The sequence below is a fragment of the Heloderma suspectum genome, chromosome 2, assembly GCF_057233095.1.
Source record: "Heloderma suspectum isolate Gila_16-S chromosome 2, 16-S_ref, whole genome shotgun sequence".
Taxonomy (NCBI): Eukaryota; Metazoa; Chordata; class Lepidosauria; order Squamata; family Helodermatidae; genus Heloderma; species Heloderma suspectum.
Genome location: NC_139459.1, coordinates 287,770,828 through 287,786,010, shown reverse-complemented (window position 1 = coordinate 287,786,010; position 15,183 = coordinate 287,770,828). Strand labels below are relative to the sequence as shown.

At 45.1% G+C, this 15,183-nt stretch overlaps 1 protein-coding gene across 1 annotated transcript in view; it reads left to right on the top strand.

The window, feature by feature from the left end:
- LOC146354788 (inter-alpha-trypsin inhibitor heavy chain H4-like) overlaps window positions 1–10,486 on the top strand; it is a 42,285-nt gene extending 31,799 nt beyond the window's left edge. Inside the window, exons 16-20 of the mRNA XM_084839781.1 lie at window positions 2,165–2,284; window positions 3,522–3,693; window positions 5,822–5,970; window positions 7,368–7,467; window positions 10,312–10,486. Coding sequence (XP_084695907.1) covers window positions 2,165–2,284; window positions 3,522–3,693; window positions 5,822–5,970; window positions 7,368–7,467; window positions 10,312–10,390 — 620 coding nt within the window. The 3' untranslated portion in view covers window positions 10,391–10,486. The remainder of the gene's footprint in view (window positions 1–2,164; window positions 2,285–3,521; window positions 3,694–5,821; window positions 5,971–7,367; window positions 7,468–10,311) is intronic.
- Window positions 10,487–15,183: the final 4,697 nt, after the last annotated feature.

Below are 15,183 nucleotides of genomic sequence, written 5' to 3'. Positions count from 1 at the left end.
TTCTATATGCTCAAATTGTGGGTATCAATATGTAAGGAAATCGTGATTCGTGCAAAATCGTGGCCTTAAATAGCACAATTTGTGCAAAATTGCACTATTTATGGATGTGAGTTTGCACAAATTGCAGGTTCCACAAATTTATACCAGCAATTTTGCAAATCATGACTCACACTTTTTTCCTTTTTTTTTTAAAGCACCAAAGTTCCTGAGTTTCGGGAACTGATCCGCCACTCAATTCACAAATGCATGCTCAGTCAGGGGTGCCGTGGTGATCCGTCAAGCCAAAAAGCAAACAGGATTTCCCCACAATAGCCATCCCTCATCATGTTAAGTGAGGGTGGAGGTGGAATGGGGGTGCCATTGCTTACATGGAAAGGAGCAAGAGGGTGAGGGGAATGAAGCCCACCACCCTCCCCTGCCTTACTTTGCTGCCCTGTGTTGCTTAAGCACCACACCCTCCCCCCACCCAGCCCCGCTGGCCTGGATCAATTCTGGTATTAGAGCCGGGCTGGAAGAAAGCTGCTTTAAAAAGCGGAGGTAAGGTAAGCAAGAACAGTGCTAATGATTATTTTCTGAATAGCCAGTGTCGTTTCAGAGGGATGCTGCCAAATTATTACTTGGACAGATGCTCAGTCTGGCTATCCAGCCTTGAAATGGACCATGTAACCTTCTGTGGTAAAATGAGGAACCAGGAACACTTGCTGCAGATAGGGAGGGTGGGGCAGAGGAAGAAAAGGAGAAATCCTCCATCATTGTCTCTTTATCTGAGAGAAAGTGCCTTCACACAAAGGCTCCTTTCTCCCTTACAAGAATGGCTACTTCAGCCAAAATGGCAGCACCCTGCCTGGAAGAAGCCGCTCTAGGAAGGCAGGAAAGAGCCCTCTTGAAGGCATTTCCTCCCTCCTAGTTCAAACCTCAGGAGAGATAATGAAGGAAGACCTGGCTGAGGGAAACCTTCTGGCTGAAGGAAGTTCTGGCTGGGGGAAACCAACTATGGTCACATCAGTTCCACAGTCATATTAATCTCAGGGGCTGGGACTTCTTCTCCTGGCAGCACTGAAACTAGGATGTACAGCAGGCAGCCTTCTCCAAACTGGTGCTCTCCAGATGTGTTTGGGTACAAGTCCCATGATGGAAATTGTAGTGTAACACATTTAGAGAGCACTAGGTTGGGGAAGACTGATGCAGATGGTCCTCCTCCTCCTCCTCTTCTTCTCCTTCTCCTCCTCCTCCTCCTCCTCTTCTTCTCCTTCTCCTTCTCCTCCTCCTCCTCCTCCTCCTCTCCTCCTCCTCCTCCTTCTCCTTCTCCTCCTCCTCCTCCTCCTCTCCTCCTTCTCCTTCTCCTTCTCCTCCTCCTCCTCCTCCTCCTCCTCCTCCTCTTCTCCTTCTCCTTCTCCTTCTCCTTCTCCTCCTCCTCCTCCTCCTCCTTCTCCTCCTCCTCCTCCTCCTCCTCCTCCTTCTCCTTCTCCTTCTCCTCCTCCTCCTCCTCCTCTTCTCCTTCTCCTTCTTCTTCTTCTTGCAAGCCCTGTAAGTACCTTTGGGAGAGAGACCACCAATGTACCCATGGGAACTCTATGAAAGTGTGTAAGACTATCCAAGCAGTTGTAGGGACTTCTGTTTTAGATGCTGATGGGCCCTTGAATCAAAATGGGCCCCGAAATTACAACCAATTATTTTTGAATAATTTGAAGTTGCTGTAAAATAATTTGTTTAAATCAGGACCATTTGAACTTGGGTTGGTGAGGGGCCATCACCCATCAGTAGTGGCAACAGATTACTGGTAAAACTTGTACTCCTGGGTATGTTTTAATCCCAATCTCCATTTGTTTGTTAGTTTGTTTGTTTGTTTGTTTAAACTATTTATAGGCTTCCCTTCAGGGCCAAGCCCTCTCAAGGCACTTTATACAAAAAATATCAAAAACACAATTCACCCGCCAGAGCTTGTATGATATGTTGCTTTGTCTACACAATAACTGCTGCATGGGCTAGATATTGTGGGGTAAATTGAATGCATTTGCACCCTGCAGCTGTTTGCATTTTGTCTGCTGTAAATGTTAATGAATGCTGATAAACTGGCCCAGTGATGCACTTAAGAGATCTCTGGCTGTATCATAAACCAAAACCAAAGAAACAACTACAGTGCCTTTTTCCTGTTTTTTCCCAGACAGTATTAGTGAATATCCATATTTCATCTTGCAACTGCCTGGTGAAAATGTTTCCATTTGTTTAAATATCAGTGGACAGCCGCAAACATCCATAATCCTGCTATCTGATCCAGACAAAGGTAGTTGCTTCATAATGTAAACTGTGGTCAACTTCCCAATATTCACATCTGGTTTTTTGTTTCCGTGTGGAATCTGGTGGGCTTGATTGCTCAAAGCTCTATGGAAATGTTTTCTCTGTGACAGCAAATACATGAACATCTCTGACTGGGACGTTTTTGACAACCCAGCACTACTGGTCTTAAAGGGGGAGACAGGGTTTGCAATGAAATATGTTATTTCATTATTTTCTGTTATTAATATCATGCATTAATCATAATACTTGGTCATTTATATGGTTCATTTCAATTGTTCAAAGTGCTTCACATATATGATCTCAGGGATCCTTACTGCAACACTGTGTTGCAGTTCCCACTGTTTTTTAATTATGATGATTTGTCAGTATACATATAATACATATAACTCAGTGAGTTGAAGTTGTTTTAAAAGCTGCGGGCCCAGTCTCAAAACTTCCTGTATGCCTGTCTATATCACCGCTTTATCATCACGTAAGAGCATAAGAAGAGCCATACTGAACCAGACCACAGGGCCACCAGTCCAGCATGCTGTTCATACAGCAGCCAAACAGCTGCCTGTGGGAAGACCACAAGTAGTGAAATAGCTCATGTTCCCCAGCAACTGTTTTATGGGAGGCATACTGATTGTTGTTGTTGTTCAGTCGTTCAGTCGTGTCCGACTCTTCGTGACCCCATGGACCACAGCATGCCAGGCCTTCCTGTCCTGCGCTGTCTCCCAGAGTGAGCTCAAGTCCATATTCATTGCATCGGTGGTGCTGTCTAGCCATCTCATCCTCTGCCGTCCCCTTCTCCTTTTGCCTTCAATCTTTCCCAGCATCAGGGTCTTAGGCATACTGATACTGCCACCAATACTGGAGATGATACATAGCAAGCACGCCTACTGTGCACTGATAGCCTTATCCTCCATGTCTCACATGTCATGTACAAATGCCAGTACTAATCAAAACTGATTGGATGAATGGATGTTCTGGCTGGCCACAACATCTGGCTCTAGATCTCCTTCTTGGATTGTTGGCCTTAGTACACTTCTGTGGTGTGATTCTGCAAATTTCAGTGGGCAATCAAAGCACATAGCGATCACTATTGGTAACATGGATTTTGTTGCTCTTGTTATATTTACATTAAATCATATTGTAGGTATAGTTATATTAAATTATTGCTTGGCAAACAGTGGTAGGTTTCCTGTGCATAACCCTCTGTTCTTTGACAAATATGTTTTCAGGGATCCTCGTGACTGGCAAGCTTGGGGTAAAGGGACAGTTTGTGGAGTTTGAAGTATCCTATCAGATGCCTAATGTGCAAATCAGTGTGACAAAGAGAAAAATTGTACTGAATGAGAAGGGCTATGTGCGCTCCTTCCCTTGGGCAAAGACTGCATCTTTAACATTCAAAGGGTAAAAATTGTTCTTCTCATAATTAGTAAGCATTGAGCCTACCCCTCATTTAAAGACTCTTTTTTTTTTACATTCTCAGTCTCCTAGACCTATATAATTCTGAGAGTATGGACAAAGTGCTTGGAGGTTTGAGATCCACCACATCTCTTTTGGATCTTCACCCATCCTGGCTCTTTAAAACAGCTAGAGCTGGATTATCAGCTTGGACATCGGATGTGGTTAATGCTGGAGGAAGCCTATAGCCATCAGGACTAGTAGCCATTGATAGCCTTATCCTCCATGAATTTGTCTAACCCCCTTTTAAAGCCATCCAAATTGGTGGCCATCACTACGCCCACTTTGGCTACTTAAAGCAACCAGAGCTGGATGATCAGCTTGGACACTGGATGTGGTTAATGCTTCTTTGGGGGAAGGTGAGGTCTCAGTTGCCTTGAAAGAGGTGGTAGTTTGACCTCTCTGAAAGAGAGCCAATTATCATCCAGAATCTGATCGACCATTTCATACCAAAGTACTGGAAAATGTGATGGTCTCTAATCTCAAGACAGTTTTGGATGCAACTAATAACTTGGATGTTTTCAGTCTTCTTTCTGGCCTTGTTTTGGGCCAGAAACTGCCTTAGTCAGCCTGCTGCATGTTCTGCAGTGTGAAGGAGACATGGGGACTGCAACCATATGGATACACCAGCAGCTTTCAGTACCACCAGCCATGGGACTGAACTTGGAGTCCTGCACTGAGCAAGGGGTTGGACTCGATGGCCTTGTAGGCCCCTTCCAACCCTACTGTTCTATGATTCTATGGTACCCTTCTTGGCAGGCCCACCAGGATAGCAGTTGGGGGCATGGAATTATGGTGTCTCCCGTTCTTTTAGAATATATGTCCAGAAGACTGTGCTGGGGGAATTACTGCTCTGCACCTTGGCCTTTTCTGCCTTATCCCTTGTGCTTTTCAACAGCTCTGTGAAGCCATTTAAATTAATCCCAGGGGGCAGTGGAAGCCCTGAATTTGTGCCTGGAGGTAGCTGAAATCTGGAGGAGTGCACATCAGCTGAAACTTAATTTTATTTACTTATTATTTATTTCACAAATGTATATACCATTTCCGAACAAAACTATTGAAGTGGTGAACATAATAACAACATCAACGCTAAAAAAATAACAACAAAAAAATAGTACTCGCTGATAAAGAATACAACTATAAATGTAACTGGCTGGGTCACAACTCCGGGAATGCCTTCATATCAACTGCCTGTCTCATATCAACTGTCTTAGACCTGCATCACTTCTCAGGTCTGCATCACTTGCATTGGTTACCCATTTTTCCCAGGCTCAATTTATGGAGCTAGTTTTGACCTTTAAAGCTCTAAGTAGTATAGGATCAGGTTATTTGAAGGATATGGACTAACCCATATGAACGTACCTAGGTGAGGTCTTAAGATCAGTCTCAGAGGCTCTGCTCTCTGGACCATGAAGAAAGATCAGGCTGGGGGCTAGCAGAGACAGAGCCTTCTCCACGATGTCCCCACATCTAAGATTTCCTCCCCAATTATTTTTGACAGGCTCCTTCGTCGGTTGCTTTTAAAAGGTCTAAAAACATATTTATTTCACTTGTTGTTGTTGTTGTTGTTCAGTCGTTCAGTCATGTCCGACTCTTCGTGATCCCATGGACCATAGCACACCAAGCCTTCCTGTCCTGCGCTCTCTCCCAGAGCGTGCTCAAGTCCATATTCATTGCATCAGTGATGCTATCTAGCCATCTCATCCTCTGCCGTCCCCTTCTCCTTTTGCCTTCAGTCTTTCCCAGAATCAGGGTCTTTTCCAGGGAGTTTTCTCTTTGCATTAGGTGGCCAAAATATTTGAGCTTCAGCTTCAGTATCTGTCCTTCCAAGGAGCACTCTGGGAGAGAGCGGAGGACAGGAAGGCCTGGCGTGCTATGGTCTATGGGGTCACGAAGAGTCGGACATGACTTAACGACTAAACAACAACAAAAGACAGAAATACCTCTTAAAATATGCCTCATTTAAATTGTAATTTCAGATCAAAATGTAATTTAGAGAATATTACATATTTTCTACCAAATATGTGAAAAGGTGTATCATTATACATACAAAAAGGCATTTATTCTTTTTTAGGTTGAGAATGATAATTGAAAAGGAGGAGAGCTTCTCTCTGTCAGGACCAGACAACATCACAACAAAAGTATACAAGAAGCCCCACAATTTCCTTGGACTGTACTTCGAGAATAGTGATAATTTTTCTGACAGAGTTGCTGGACTTTTTGGTATGTATTCAAATTTTACAATGGACTAACAATACTAACATCTATTGTTAAATGTAGCTTTTATGTAGCACTTTAGTAGGCAAAAACCAATTCACACATATTTTTTAATAACCCTTTCAACAACTCTCTAAGGTGGGTTAGAGAGCCTTGGATACTGGGTGGTATAAAAATGTAATAAATAAATGAATATATAAATAAATTAGTATTGTCTCTGTATTACAGATGCAGTGGTGGTGGGAGGTGGACTTCTGACAGGGTAGCTTTCCTAAGCCACCTCGTAAGCTCATGACTGAAGCCATATTTGAACCAGCAATTCCCTGGTTCACAGCTCAATTGGTGCCAATGAAGGCTCCTGCCACTATTTTTTAGCCCCGGTGGGGTGGGGTGGGGGTCGAATTACCGGGGAAAGCAGTTGGATGGAAAGATTTAATCTAAGGATCAGATGTATGCTACATAGTTAACTTAGCCTGTAGTTTAGCCCTCAGTCTGGAGCCATGATTGATAGAGGCAATTGGGAGCATTAACACAAAACTGCTGAGTATGATGTTTGATGCATAAAAGACTATCTAAAACATCTACCTCATTTTAATTAACTATTATTATTCATAGCGGACTTAAGGATGGATTTTGTTCATTATGGCCTGGGCCCATCAAACTGCAAGGGCCATGGTGTGCTCCTAAACCAAAAATATTTCCATAAATGCAAATGTTTAAAAAACACACCTAGACAAATACTGTCTAATATGTATTTATTTAACAATATTAATGAATCACTTATGTTAAGGAAATTTATAAACAATGTACAAAGAACAAGCCTTCCTACAGAGGACAAGATTACCTTCCTGGGAAAACCTGTTGGAAAACATACGTGTTCAGTAGGCATTGAAAACCCAGAAGCATTGGCACCTGCCTAATTTGTAGTGGTAGGGGGGTCCAAAGAGTGGAACAATAGTAAAGACCCTATTTCGAGCCATGATGGACTGGGCAAGCAAAATCTTGGGCACCACCAGGAGGGTATCTCCTGATGAGTGCAGCAACCAAGCAGGCTGGTAGGGGGTCAAGGGATCTCTTAAGTATTCTGGTCCTGAGTCTTTTAGGACTTTGTAAACATATACCCAAACCTTAAACCTGGCCCACCAGCAGATGGGCAGCTAGTCCAGTTCCCTCAGCTTAGGTGTAATATGCTGGTGATCAGCCACCCCCACTACCCACCTGGCTGCAACATTCTGGGCCAACTGCAGCTCCCGGACTAACTTTAAGCGCAGCCCCACATGAAGCGCAGTACCAACCATATCCTAGAAAGAGGCGGGAAATAACCTGCCTTTGGGGTGGAGCAGATACTGTGGCGTAACTCTGGGAAATGTAATTTTGTGTGTGTTTCTCTGTGCATCCCCCAGGCCAGTTTTTCTTTAATACACAATTTGACAGAAGCCTTGGCCAAAGCCATGGAAGTAAGAACACCCTCCTTGTACAAGGACAACCGCATGATGCCGCAAGGTAAAAGGCACCGAACAGCACTCACAGCGGAGAATGATGTGGTCTCTGATATACAAATGGGAAGCTTGTTGGGATAGCCCTAATTTATCATCTTTTCTCTAGTCTAAAAATACTCAGTGCTTCTGAACTCTTCTTTTGCCACATACCCCAGACCTCTCCCTATTTATGAGGGAGGCTTATTTACAGGAAGAGGAATTTTGTTAATGTTTGATAATGAAAGGTAGTACACTGGAAAATATGCTTTTGAAAATGCAACCATGAACCATCAGCCATTTGAAAATGCAACCATCACCAATCTCAATCGCACGATAAAAGGTCCGTATGAAGAAAGCCCAAGTGGAACACTGGAAAAGCCGAAATGGTTTTCAAGTGGAGTGGTCATGGGTCCCATTTTACAGATGATAGTCCTCTATTGAAGGACTGCCAGAGGACCATCCTCCATTTGCAGGTGTCCTCTATTCAAGGGGCTGCTCTGTCCACATGAGGCGGGTGGCTACTAGGAGGAGGGCTTTTTCTGTTGTGGCACCCCGGCTCTGGAATGAGCTCCCTAGTGAGGTTCGCCTGGCACCTACATTGTACTCCTTTTGGCGCCAGGTGAAGACCTTTTTATTTTCCCAGGCATTTTAGCATTTTAGCTTTCTAAATTTTTATCTTTGTTGTTTTAAATCTGTATTTTAAACTCCTGTACTGCTGCTAGGTTTTATTGTGGTTGTATTGTTATATTGTGGTTTTAATGTTCTATATATTTTAAATTGTTTTATTGTGTGTTGTTTGGTTTTAATTTTTGTGAACCGCCCAGAGAGCTTCGGCTATTGGGCGGTATAGAAATGAAATAAATAATAAATAAATAAATAAATCCAGTTTAAAGAGAAAGAACCGTAATTAGGAAGAGCAGCAGGGGCCCTGAAATTGCCCATCAACAGCTACCACCTGGACAGCAGATAGATCAGGCAGTCACCTGGGCCCCATCTACACCAAGCTTTTACTCCAGGGCGGGTGCGAGTCGAGGTCTATCATGATAGATGACGCACTTGCGATTTCACAGCCATCTGTGGTTTTCGCCTGGAAAAAGTAGAGTTCCAAGGAGTAATTTTACTGTGATTTTGGGGGGTTGCTGTGGCTTCCCCTGCAGTTGCGGGCCATCTATTCCTTCCCCGAACTGACTTCACATCTTACAGTGGGTGTGATGTAGGCTTGCATAGTGCTGCGTCACTCTGTGTTGCCGCTTTATTCCCCCATCCCTTCGCAGCTGTGCAGTTACAGAGGCACAGAGGGGCATTTTAATTTATTTCATCACACTTTCGCACATTTTTGCAGCTTCGTACCTTCGCAACGGTTGCTTTTGGACTCAGTGCCCAAGGGCTGGGGAGGGTCTTGGGCGAGGAACAGCATCGCTCCAAGTAGGGATGTACAAAAGTCACTTACCTTTCGCGGATTATGTTGATGGTGGGGGGGGAGGCGCTCCGTCCCTCCCCCCGGAATCCTGGATGGGGGGGAGGTGCTCCGTTCCTCTCCCCCCAGAATCCTGGCCGGCCGGCTGTGCTCCGCAGTGATTCTGCGAAGCCGCTGGCTAGCAGGGACGCAGTGGCGGCGGCCGTAGCCGCCGCCATTTGCGTCCCTGCAGTCAGCCATGATAGGCTACGTAAATGTTTACATAGCCTATCACAGCTGACTTAAAATTTTAAAAAAATGCGCGTACGCAAATGGCGGCGGCCACAGCCGCTGCCATTTGCGTTCCTTATTTTCGCCGTCTTAGTCTACGTAAATCTTGACGTAGACTAAGACGTGCCAAAATAAGGAACGCAAATGGCGGCGGCCATAGCCGCTGCCATTTGCGTACGCGCGTTGTTTTTGTTTTTGTTTTAAGTCAGCCGTGATAGGCTATGTAAACATTTACGTAGCCTATCACAATTTTTTTTTAACCTAGCTGTGATAGGCTACGTAAATCTTTACGTAGCCTATCGCATCTTTTTTTTTTTTTTTTAACTGGAAATGGCGGCGGCGGCCGGTCAGAAGACCAGCCGCCGCCGCTGCTGAACTGCCACCGGAGCCACCGCCAGCAGGAAGATCCGCCCCAGGTAAGTCTCGTCCCAGGGGGGTGGGGGGGCAGACCATTCCGCCACCGATTTCGGGGGGCCGAATGCGCTGGCATTCGGCCTCCCCAAGATCCGTGGCAGAATTCTCTGACATCCCTATCTCCAAGCACCATTTCGGAGCGATGGCCAGGCACATAGTGCTCACGCTTGTGAGTGCGGACCATCACGAGAGTCTCAGCATGGGGAACTGACAAACCGATGGTGCGGAAATGAAGGAGCACAGAACATCCAATTTTTACCTAAAACAGGGTCAGAAAGACACAGCAGAGCCCCTGAAATATAAAACAGCCACTGAAGTGTCACACCTCCACACTCATGGGACTGTACAGCTGTGCATTTCACTATAATGGCAAAAAAAAGGGGGGGCACAGTGAGTCTCTTAGGGAAGCAGTACATTGCAAGTGTATCACAGGGCATGGCGATTCGAAGCCACGTTGCTGCGCAGTTGCAACCAGGGTGGGTGGGGTCAAAGCGGTGCCATATAGATTGGGCCCTGTTCACAGTCTTTCCCACTATGAAACTGCATCTCTATTTAAATTATAATCATTATTTTTACAACTGCCCTTCTACAAGTAATTTAGCATATGCAAACTTTATGCAAATTGGTGCCCTCTTTCGATCACTTTTTTGGTGCTGCATTTGTTTTTTGTAGGCAATGCATAAACGTCCACCCTATTTCCAAGTGGGCAGGGCGGGAGGGTCCCACACACCTGTCCTCATTGCTCCTTTTCTTCTTCTGGCTTTTCAGGCAAAGCAAGAATGATTACAGGGCCGGATCAGATGGTGGCACCGTAAGCTGCTGGTCACTGGATATAACTAGTACTTGAAGAAGAAAGTGTAAAGCAGTACAAATGTTGTTTCAGGGTTTCTCCCCAGATGCATCCTATGAATCTTTGCAATAAATAATATAATACAAAACATGGACTAGTGTGCAATTTATTTTTAAGTGTAGCTATTACATTTCACTTTAACTTTGGCTTTTAATTGATAAATATTTAATGCTGTTTAGTGGAGAACCTGGGCTTGTTAAATCTTGAATGGGATGAATCTGAGGACAAGGTTTTTTGCTACTTTGATGAGGAACAAAAATTATACACCCACACATATTAATGTGTGTGCCATAGGTCGCATGGCGAGTGAAACGTTATTTCTTGCTTTCCTTCTCATTCCTCAAAACGCTAGTCCTAACGTGCTGTGCCACCGAAGGCCCATTCGCCATATGCCCCATTGCATCATGTATTAAAAACTGTTATGGTAGTATGGAAGTTCTGGTTGGATTGCAGAATACATACCATAATTTAGATACTTAATGTATGTATTTGGTGGTATTTCCCAACATTTCAAGAATTTTTAGGTTTCCACCAGGAAAAGAAATTATGCTAAGCCATTTCAACCTGTAGAAATGAATTGTAATTAAGCTTGGGTTTGATGTTTCATAGACATTTTTCTGAATATAGTTGAAACACTTTTCCTGTTTTTAACCTGCTAAATGTGCTTGCATAGCATTTAAATGTCCTCCCTAGTGGTGGAGTGGTAAATTTTGAAGTGCCGGCACTCATCATGACAGTCTCCATAGCCATGCCCCCAAGAGGGCCCAAAATTGAAGCCAGCTGTGTTGCTTCATATCAACAAGCCAGTTCCAGCAGTTTTCATCTCCACTCGGAGCAGGTCTTTTTTAAAGCTAATGGGTCTTAATTGCCCATTCAAGACCAAGCCACCCCCAAAATACTTTGCTTTACAATAGGCAGACATATATGTGGTTGGGAAAATTCATTTCCCTGGAGCTACTGTGAAGATTGCAACAACGCGAGGAGATGACATCCTTGCCCCTGCTAATCAGACCTCGTGCTTCCACCCTGAGAGCCCTGGCTCCACTACAACACCAGTCCTCTGTCCTTGGTAACTAGATCAGATATTCAGGGCTAGTTAGAACTGGAGAAGTCATGAATGAATCCTGTTCTCTTGAATAATCACGGCTCCACCAGGTAACAAAACCTATTACCATTGCTGTTAAGAATCTGCTGAGAGTAGATTCAGATTAAGCTGAATCTACTTCATGCTTCCTAGGAGAGTCTGGTTAGGGAAACCTTAAGTCAAGCCATCGGTGTCACCTTGATCCATGTGTGCAGCTTTTCCAAAATATTTCAAACCCCGCTGATCAGCTTTTTGGCACATAAAATAGGGATGAGGGAGGACCAAATCATCCCCTATTTTTCCCTCCTGAACAGCTGAACTGTAGAAAGTTAACCTTTTTGAAAGGGCTTTAGCCCCAGCTTGATGGCTATGATAGTCAATAACCAATAAAATTACATGCATACACAACCTTTGTTGTTCCAAGAGCCAAGGCTGAGTATCAAACTGGGGCCTCCGGTAACCCAGTCTTTGGGTACGTGACCTCCCACTCCACCAGCATCTGGCCTTCCTACCAATCATCCAGACCAGGCTCTATAGGGCACAAGTGCCCTCTGGGCTGGAGTACTGGCCTGGGTTCTGTAAACTGACCCCACAGCCTGAAGATGGTCAGCTGACCTTGCAGCCCAATGGAGAGGCACCAGGCCATAGAAAACCCTTCCTTCTGGGCTAGGCTGGCCATCTGAATAACCCACCCCATTGGGGAACAACAAAGGCTGCCTTTTCCCACTCCTGCCCTGCTTTACCTTATCTATCTAATGCAGTATTGGACCTTCACCTTTTTGTGACTAAGTTTCTGGCCTTTGGTTCCTGGCCTTTGCCTTCACCACCAGCCCCTTTGTTAGATAAAAAGTCCTTGCTTTCGGTTTAGAAGAAAAGGATGCCAGGCAGGCAGCAGTGGATCCAACACTATTTTACTGAACGTTTTGCAAAACGGGTGCAGAGCAGTCTGGACCCCGAGACACGTGTGCAAAAGCCCTTTATATCATATCGCTTCTATTGTTCTTACCAGTAACCAATGAAACAGTTAGTACATCGGCTCACTAAGTCAATATCCAATAAACAGTCACTATCAGCTTACCAAGCTGTTAGTCATGAGCACGTCAGTATGATTCCCTTTTTGCTCCGCCTATATTTTCCCGCCACTCGGGCTCTTACGTAACTTGAGACGCCAATGGTTATGGAGTCTCCTTTTTTTTTCTAACAATTCCCTCCTTTAAGTCTTTATTCACATCTTAAAGCATTTAAAACGGAGTTTCTTTATCAGCACAATAAAGCAAGAGCATCTGTTTTGACAGAGCGGTTTCAATTAACCGCTGGGATAAGCCTCTAGCGCAGGGGATAATGCAACAACCAAATAACACTAAAACTCCTATCATCACTACAAGCGAAATAAGGATTGAGGCTGCTAGGTGTTTCCATTTTCCAAACCATCTCTCTAACCAGGCAGTCATGGGGTTGTTAATCCCTGAATTCTCGGCTAATTCTTCAGACAAGGCGGTGAGGCCCTGCAAAGCCCTTGTTACCGTGCCATCTGGGGCAGTGTTGTTAGGGATGAAGGTGCAACACCGTCCACCTAGCATGACACAAACCCCTCCTTTTTCTGCTAACATCATATCAAGAACACGCCAATTTTCCCAAGCCATTTGGCTGGTGGCATCTAGCTGCTCAGCCAATCCTTTTACAGCATCTCGAGTATAGTTTATAAACCTCTGTTGATTATAATAAACGTAATTGAGCCAATCTACATTTTTGTTAATGGTCACCCACCAAAACAGGGTAGATTCAAATCCTGCAGAAATTTGATTTCTTCCTTTGAACTCGTCTGGCACTCCCCTTGGTACTCCTATAGAGTCAATATATATTTGATCATCAAAAGGGGTTACTGATCGTTTCTGCCGGGGTTGGCCAGTCTTCTCTGCTGGATGATATGCAATTGAAAAGGGGACTGCCAACTGAACTAACCCACAAGCTCCGGACCAATTGGAGGGCAATACCTCATACAACTCTAGACCACCACAATACCACCAGAGATCAGAAGTGGTTTGAGGGGTGTTGGTGTGACATTTCGGGGTTTTATCTTAAAGCTGTCAAGCCAAGTCCTTGAGGTATCACCATCCACGTTAATATTTCTTTAACTAACATTACCAACACCACCCACAATACTTGCTTCATATTACAAGTTTTTTGTAATTCGAACCCGAGCTTTTCCCAGATGTTGTGACTTGTATATTACAGGCGATTGTGGCTCCTGGATGGCTTCTTTGCCTGTGTCCCTGGCAGCTTCCGGAGGGGTGCCAGAGAGCAAAGGACCGTTGCCCGTGTCCTCCTGTTCTTTCCAGGTGACAGAAGGAAGCGAGGGTCGCTTATATGGCTTTATCCGGCTGCAATGTGTCCATTTACTAGAACCCACAAGCTTTACACACGAGTGGCTGGTTGGTCCCACCAAATAAGGCCCCTCCCACCCTTCCTTTAAAGCTTCTTTATTCCACTTTTTCAGCAACACCTCGTCTCCCGTCTGGAAGAGATGGATAGGTGCATCTAACGGCAGTCTCTGAAACGGAACGGAATAAGCTCGTAGCTGTGAAAGAACAGACTGTAGAGAAGTCAACTGATCCCTTAGCATCTGATCACCCACCTCCCACTTGATTTCCTCCCTACTTCCGCAGTGTACCCGAGGCGGGAACCCAAACATCAGTTCAAAGGGGGACAATTTTATGTCCTTTCTTGGCATCCTTCGAAGCTTCGTTAAAGCTATTGGCAGAGCCTCAACCCAAGTGAGCTTCACCCCTCGTTGGAGTTTGGTTAAAGTCTCCTTGAGGCTCCGATTGATTCTTTCAACTTGTCCACTTGCCTGGGGCCTCCAGGGGCAATTTAAATGCCACTCTACTCCCAGAGCTTGTGCCAGCCCCCGTGTAATAACTGAGGTGAAATGTGAGCCCTGATCGGACTCTATAACTTCGGGCAGGGAGAACCGGGGCACCACCTCCTGTAACAATTTAGCAGCAACAGTTTTAGCTTGGCAGTTCCTACATGAAAACGCCTCTACCCACCCCGTCATTTGACATACTATTACAAGCAAATACCTGTAACCCCTACATGGTGGCATCTCAGCAAAATCAATCTGCACCCTCTGGAAAGGATAGTAGGCCCATGGTTGCCCTCCTTTTGGAGGAGGGGGTGCCCTAGGAGGGTTGGTTTTCTGGCAGACTTCACAGGTTGTGGCTAGTCGGTGGGCGCATACAGTTAAGCCAGGGGAGACAAACAGCCTCTTGCAATAGTCGATCATGGCTGATGCTCCAGGGTGTCCAAGAGAATGGTGAACTTGCTCTAGAACAACCCTCTGCAGGGTCTGTGGAAGAAGCAGTCTTCCATCTGTCATCTGGATCCATCCGTCGTCGCAGGGACTTATTCCGTGTTCTTGTGCCATCTGTAACTCAGCAGAGGAGTATGTGGGGCGCTCTTTTCTTTTGGGTAGAATGAGGAATGTTCCTTGGATTCCCTCTCTGGCTGCTCTTTTTGCGGCCTCATCTGCCTTCTGGTTTCCCTGTCTCCATTTTTCCTCTTTTTCTTTCCCATGGGCTCGGACGTGGACAACAGCTACTTGTGAGGGTAGCTGGAGGGCATCCAGAAGATCCACTATTAGGCCGCCATTAGCCACTGGAGATCCGTTTGCTGTAAGGAATCCCCTCTCTTTCCACAGTTGCCC